This window comes from Chlorocebus sabaeus, chromosome 19, assembly GCF_047675955.1.
Source record: "Chlorocebus sabaeus isolate Y175 chromosome 19, mChlSab1.0.hap1, whole genome shotgun sequence".
Classification (NCBI taxonomy): Eukaryota; Metazoa; Chordata; class Mammalia; order Primates; family Cercopithecidae; genus Chlorocebus; species Chlorocebus sabaeus.
In genome coordinates, this window is record NC_132922.1 from 6,550,209 (window position 1) to 6,557,677 (window position 7,469).

At 50.6% G+C, this 7,469-nt stretch overlaps 1 protein-coding gene across 1 annotated transcript in view; it reads left to right on the plus strand.

Annotated features, from left to right (window-relative positions):
- The window catches only part of SHISAL1 (shisa like 1), an 86,588-nt gene extending 79,566 nt beyond the window's left edge, over positions 1-7,022 (plus strand). Inside the window, exon 5 of the mRNA XM_073006620.1 lies at positions 925-7,022. Within this exon, the coding sequence (XP_072862721.1) occupies position 925 (1 nt within the window). The 3' untranslated portion in view covers positions 926-7,022. The remainder of the gene's footprint in view (positions 1-924) is intronic.
- Positions 7,023-7,469: the final 447 nt, after the last annotated feature.

Consider the following 7,469-nt stretch of genomic DNA (forward strand, 5'->3'; position numbering starts at 1 on the left):
CTGGGTCATGTGACCACCCCTGCTTGCAAGGGAGTCTGGAAAGGTAAGTATCTGTGGCTGGGAAATTGGTCTTACAACAGACACAGGGCAGTGGTGTTCATGCTGCCTGCCATAGATGGAGTTTGCATTTCTTTTCCTTGTTGTCTGGTTTGCAACTTGACTCTGCCAGTCAAAGCTGTAAGTGCCCTGCAGACCTGTTTCCACACTGTAGATCTTGTTCCACTGGTCTCCTGGCTCTTCCCTATTCCAGGAGCACCTTGGTCTCTTCTCTATAGCTTTGTATGACATGGTCATATATTAGTGTCATTCCAAAATACATATATGAATGGAATCTGTATCTGTGTTTAATATTTAGTTTGTTATAGCAAGGGTGACCATATAATTTATCATCCAAATCAGAATACTTTTGAGGGTAAAAGGGGAACAACATTAAAAATTGTGTCAGAATAAGTGTTAACTGAGACTGTCCCAAGCCATGACATATAATTACCCTAGTAATTGCTGAGGTCAATGCACATTGTTCCATTTTATAAATTGATTTGATGTCTTATAGGTTATTATACCTCTATGTCTGCACTCTCCATTCTACTAATTAACTTGTTGATTCTGTTACATTTTCTAGTAAGTTATCCACAGTTAACTGTAATTTTGGTTCTTCTATTCCAGTCCTATTCTATGCTTATTTTTCTTGTCTTATTGCATGGGCCAGAGCTCTAGTACTATATGGAGCTATAATGATAGCAGATGTTTTTTTTTCTTGCTTCCAATCTTAAAGTCACATGGTTCACAATGTTCAGAAGACAAAACCCACGTGCTCAGAGGAAACCTGGCTTCTTCTGGCACTGAGACCATAGAGAAATGTCCCCAGTGAGTCCCCATGGAGGAGACACCATGTGATACTTTTTTTCCTTGTATTTCTTCCAGAAAACCCTTTTGCTGTGCCTCAGGATGGGGGAGATGAGATCTGAAGCACCCAGTGCAGCCTCCGAGAAGAACAACTTCTACAGAGATGCCAGGGACAGCCGAGGTAGCGGCGGTGGCAGAGGAAGAAATGCTGCCTGTGCCCAAAACCCTCTTCCGTGGACTTCTAAGATTAGGAGCAAACTCAGGGGTAGGGGCTGGGGGTGCCGGGGAAGGGATTCTGAGCCACCTGTCCGCAAGCAATAGTCCCATTTTGGGCTGGTGGCTTCTGAGAGGTGACTCATTGTGGACTCAGGATGACCAAGACAAAGCAACTCTGGCTGATTCCAGCCGGGAGGATTGAGGTCTGTGAGTTATACCCATGGTTGAAAACCGAAGCTTCCCTTGCCCCTGCTCCCTCCAAATAGCGGCCCCTTGGGGCTATTTGTGTCAGAATATTGGATGTGCGCGTGTGTGTGTGCGCGTGTGTGATTTGGGATGTTCTTTTTGTTTGCTTGGTTGGTTTTTATTGGGGCTTCCCCCTCAAGTTCTCTGATGGGCACGGGTCACCCTCTAGCTGGGGGGTTCTGGTCAGTGTCAATGTCCAGGCCGCAAGCTTCTTGCTACAGCACAGGGTACAGCCCCTCTGTGTCTCGGGGGGCACTGGGGATTTGAAAATGCCAGTAGGGTTGGTTCTTACAGAATTCATTCCTGTAACAATAGTAATACTAAGGGACGCATCTCAGGCTGACCACAGGTCAGGTACCAAGTTGAGTGTTTTCATGCACTCTCTCTCTTACCACCTGGGAGGCAGGTATGATTAACCCCTTGCAGAAAAAGCTCACAGTGGAGAAGGGGTGCCCAGGGCCATGTGGCCAGGAGGAGACCAACCCCTCGTTTGGTCTCAGGGGTGCAGGAACCCAAAGTCCAGGCTCCAACTCCCTGGACATGACGTGCTCCCCAGCCAGGGCACACCCTGCACAATGCCAGGAGCATCTCCTTGATGCCTCCACAGGCCATCTCCCTGAGTTCTCCGCCATCACCGCCTGGAGCGCTGATCCGCTCAGCACATTCTGGCTAAGCACCTGCTGTGTGCCAGGTCCCGTGCTGGGCAGTGATGGGGACGAAAGATGAGTCAGACCTTATCTCTGCCCCTGGGGAGCCTCCCATCTGGTGGGAGAGACAGACACAGGGATCTTTGCTGGACAGGGTAACGAGGCTACAGAAACCCAAAGAGGAGGGTTCTAGAAATCCATCCACTTTCAAGTGGGACTTCCACGTAAACCTAGATGCCCAAAATATCCACCCACAGAGCTAATCACCTCCACTCCTGCCCCGTTGCACCTATGAGATGGCATCACCTAAATGATCACAAACATCTCCAAAGGCCACGCTGCCAGTGTAGATACACACATTCCATGGGCGTTAGTGGTCCCAGACCTCCCTCAGATCTTAGCTCGGGAGGCCCTGCTCAATAAACATGTGTGTCCTCTGATCCAGTTTCCTCATTTCATCAGACCTAGTGTTCTCACACTGACCACCCATCCATTCACCAGACACGACAGTGAACAAGGCAGGTCCCTGCTCACTGTGCTTGCTTTCTAGCTGGGGCAAGACAGCGAAGAAGGAAGGTGGCAAGGGCAGTGAGTGCTCTGCTGGGAACTCAGTTCGAGGGACACGTGAGTGAGACACTTGCGGACTTGGGGTGGTCTGGAAAGACCTTCTTGAGCAGATGATTGAAGCCCGGATTTGAATGACACACAGGAGCCAGTAATGGGCATTAAAGATAGGAAAAGAGCATTTCAGACAGAAGGAATGGCTAGTTCAAAGGCCCTGAAGCAGCCATAGTCTTGGTGGTTTCAAGGAAGCATAAGAAAGCCAGGTGGCTGGGACCCAGAGGAGATGAGGGCGGGCGAGCATGCCCAACTCTGGGCTCCGCTATGAGTCAAGCTGTGCAAACAATGCCCTGCCTTTGGAAAAGCAGAACAAGCTTGCTAGGGCATAAAGCATCCCCCATTCTGCCTGGCTCTCCATCCTCTCAACAGCCCCGTGAAGAAGGGGCTCTCCCCATTTTATGGATGAGAAGACAGACTAAGCCAGGTCAAGTGGCTTGCCCAGGGTCACACAGGTCCGCTGTGGAAGACCCAGGCCCCTGGCTTCAGTCTTTGGGTTCACCTGTCTCCTCCAGGCAGTGCTGGCAGCGGTATGCCAGGCCTACAGCTTGGCAGAGGCAAAGTGCGAGAACCTCTGCTTGGGGTCTCAATTGGAGAAAGGCATGGCTTCCTCTCCCCTGATGTGAGCCATCCCAGGGCCATGTTGCCATAAGGGGGTGCACAGCCTGTCCCATGTGCAGTGCCTCGGAAGGCAGAGGAAGCTTTGGGGTGAGGGGCCCAAGACCCAGATTCTGACATCAGCTCTGCCACTGCGAACAAACAGCGTGACCTCAGGCAAGGTCTGTTACCTCAGTTTCCCCATCGGTAAGAGGAAGGAGTCAGATGGGTATTTAAGGGGTTTGCAGCCCTCGTGTCCTGCTGTCCTGGATGATGCTCTACAGGTGCTTCCTCCGCCAAAAAGGAACTGGTGGCCTTGCCTCCCTCTCCTAGACACCTGGGGTCAGAGGTCACTGCCAAATAGCTAGAGCTGGGGTTCACCTAAGCATCCCTTGAGATTTACAACCTTCTAGGAGGACATTCCTCCTGAAAGAGGTCTTTTCAGGAATAACTGAAAAACTCATGGGGTTTGTGGTCCTACTGCTCTGCCAAGTCCCTCTTGGGCAGCTGGGCTGAGGACTGGAACATTCTGTGGCAAGCAGGAGGTCTCAGCAGAGATCACCACGACTCAGCACACCTGGTATAGATAGCCTGCGGCAAAGGCAGGTACAGACAGCCACAGCACCCTCCTTCCCACAGGTCACCCCCACGAGTCACTTAACCTCTCAGAGCCTCTGCTTCTTACCTGTCAAGTGTGTGAGATGGGGTGCCAGGGGGTCACGGTACTTGCTGTCTCACGGAGGAGGTGAGAACGGTGTGCACGCGGGTATGAACACTCGGTGTAGAAAGCAGGTGTGGGTATTCAATCCCCCAGTGGTGTCAAGGGCTCCTCAAAACACTGTGGGTCCCCAGGTCATTGTGATAAACACTGTCCCCATCCTACTGTGCTTGTGGCTGGCAGGTCCTTCAATGAGTAGAGTGTCCCTGAGAACAAGATGGATGCAGGGTAGTGACAAGTTCAAGCATAGATTTCTAGAGTTATCGTTTTGTAGCAACTCCTCAACCTGAATTTTTAAGCTGCCTACTTTTACTTTTTACTGTGAGCTTCTGTCCATAACCATGTAATTTGTAATAATAATACATAAAGAAAAACACGAGAGAAAGGAGGACAAGATGTCCACAGAGGAATCTGCATTCGAGGCTGCTTTGCAGAAATACCGCATTTGTAAGGACTGTTTCCCACTGGGAACTGTGTGATTCATGAGCAGTTTTATGCTTTCCCCCTCGTCTGTGTACGGTGTGATTGTTGTGTGTTTCGGAATCTCTATTCAGAACCAATAGCTGGTAGCGCCTGCTGCCTCGCTGCCCTCACATTAGCCTCTGAACATGCCCTGCACCTAGAGAAGCAGCCTGCTCACCTGCCTCGCCTGGCCCCTCCAGTTGCCAGGTCAGCACCTGACCATGACCATTGCTGATGTGCAACGGGCCTTAATTGAAAACACACACACACAAGTACACAATGCACACATGCATACATGCACATGAATACATGTGTGCACAACCAGCTGTGCATGCACACACATGCATGGACACGTGCACATGCACACACACAGGTGATTTCACAGGTAGATCTGGTCCCTCTTGCTGTCTCCAGTGTTCTAGAAAGCAGCTAGTAGGCAGCTGACAGTGTTCCCAGGGTGGGTGGCATCTCCCCTCATCATCACAAAGATTCAGTCAAATTTGGCCCAGAGCTGAAGAGAAGGACTTGGGACTGTCCGAGAAAACACAACCAGGAATTGGGGTTAACAGGATTCTTTGGCCAGGAGATGGTTCGCAGTTCACCATCAACCCAAAAGCTCTCTTCAGGTCATGTCAAACAGACCCGGGCTGTGGGTGTGGCTGAGCCTGGCACTGACTCGCCCACAGGCCACTGTCCAGGTGAGGTCAGGATTCTAGCCTGGTGTGGCCACACCCTTTACATCCCTCCAGCCGCTGTCCCCACCCAGGCCCCTCCGATGGCTTGGCTGCCTTCACAATCACCATGTCTATTAGAGACTCTGCCATTATTTTAATTTTTCAACTTGGCTGAACTGGTCCCCATCAACAGGAAGAGCCTTCAGAAGTGAATTTACAGATTTCCCACATGTTTGAAATTAACATAACAGGAACTCAGGAGGCAGAGCTTGCAGAGAGTTGAGATCGCACCAGTCCACTCCAGCCTGGGCATGAGTGAGACTCTGTCTAGGTAGGTAGGTAGGTAAGAAGGAAGGAAGGAATAACAGACCTGGATGGAGTTATTGCGAACATGTCTTATCAATGTTGAAGGGCCACCCATCCCTATAGGGACACATCCACGTGGGTGGTTTTGTCTGCTGTGAAAATCTAGGGTTAGAATCATGGAAGCAAACTGCAGGGATTCTTAATCATCCTGCTCACGTGGTGGGCATCAGAGGGTGTCTGCCTGGCCCCCATAGCATCAGGACAGTCGGACAGGCCATGAGTGGATGGCACTCTGATCACTGCCCTTTGCAGTCCAGGAATATATCACTGGGCTGGGGCCATGCCCTGTGCCCTCCGGAAGACAAACCTGTGCACTTTCTATGTGCCAGATGCCATGCATAGTGCCCTAGTTCCTGTAGCACCAACACATCCCACACTGGTGCTTAAGTGCATGCAAACAACTTTGGGGGTTGTGGCCCGAAAAGCTCAAATGTTAAAGTTAAGCAATCAGGCGAACTAGAAGAGGTCAGGACCCTCCTAGAAAACCCATTCGATGACACGCATCTCCCTCACCTATTCAGCAGATACTTGCCGAGCGCCTGCCGCTTGCCTGGCCCCAGACCCAGGGCCCATCTGGGAGCCATTCCTGCTATAGCTGGGACCACCTGTGAAATGACTAGTTGTGCCTAACAGACATGCTTAGATTCACAAAATGAAATCAGAACACTTACCTGTCCTACCCATGAAAGTGACCTTGGAGGTATCATTGCCCCCACCACCCCAGTTTCTAGTCCAAGCTCCTGGCCAACAGCTGGTGCTAGATAGGTGCTTGATGAATGAGTAGGTTTGACTATTAGTTACTCTGTACCTAAAACTCCTATCTTCACATCAAAGCCCTGGCAGATTTGCCCTTGACAGACTGAAATCCAGGGCTGCTGCAGGGTTCACCTCCAGGAGGCACCATTCATGATACCGTCCCATAAATGGTAATGGGCTCCCAGGGATGCTGTTTATATAGACTGCACTGAGAATGGTGACCCTTGGGTTTGTACAATGAGGCACCCTGTTGAATGACCCTAAACCAGCCTCCAAAATGTGCAGGATCCCACATTGGTCAGCACCAACCCTGAGCACAAGATCAAAAACTGTAGATGACATGGCCACCCTGGCCACAACTGGGACCAAGCTGGTGGCCCGAGAGAGCCTCTTTTTGGAATTGCACATCAGTTTCTCATACCCAGTTTCTTCCTATTTTTCCCCATTTCCCATTTTAAAGCTAGTGGCATACATCACAGTCAAATAACCAAGTGTCAGTGTCTGGACGATGTGCAGTAACGAGGTGGGGGCTGCAAGGGTGAGGGGCTCAGTCACCTTAACAAGGCAGGAAACCTCCCACAAAAGGCAGATGTGTCCTCCCCAGGGCCAGCCGGACAAGGGCATGCAGCGGCAGGGGTGGGGGATGGAAATATTTTCTCTCCTGTAAACTGACTTCATGTGAGCAGGCATGGGGTCTCTCTGAGAGCTGATAACTGGGAAAACCAAAAACCAATAATATTCCTAATAATAATACTAGAATGTAACAATAATAATGTGTTTTTCACTGACCGCTGTTGCTCTGCTTTTGTCTTTATATACAGTAGTTTTTATAACAATGTCCCTAGGTTTTAATAAAGGAGTGTCATGTCAACTGTTCCCTAGATTGATGTTTCTTTCGGTGTTTCAAAATGCACTCAAGGGAACCTGTGCCCACATAATTTGTCACTCTGTTGGGGAGGGTGGAGGACCAGGAGCTGGGGTCCCAGCCAAGGTGGGGAGCTGGGCACGCGAGTCCATCCTGAACACTCAATGCCAATGGCAGGTGGACACCACCTCCAAAGGGGCAAGGGCAAGGTCAGAGAGGAGTGCCAGGGCCCTGAATCTGGCACTAGCACCCAACAAGACAGAGCTGAAAGCACACTGGGGATCAGGGGGCAAGGCTGATCACTGCAGACGGCATGCCATCAGTGGCCCCTGGTGTGACATGCCAGGTGCCTCTTGTTGGTCATCTCATTGGCAAGGGGACAGAGTAACCTCCTTTATTGAGCACCGTGCCCTGAAAAGCCACCATCCCTCACGCTGGGACCGTGTGTCCCTCACACT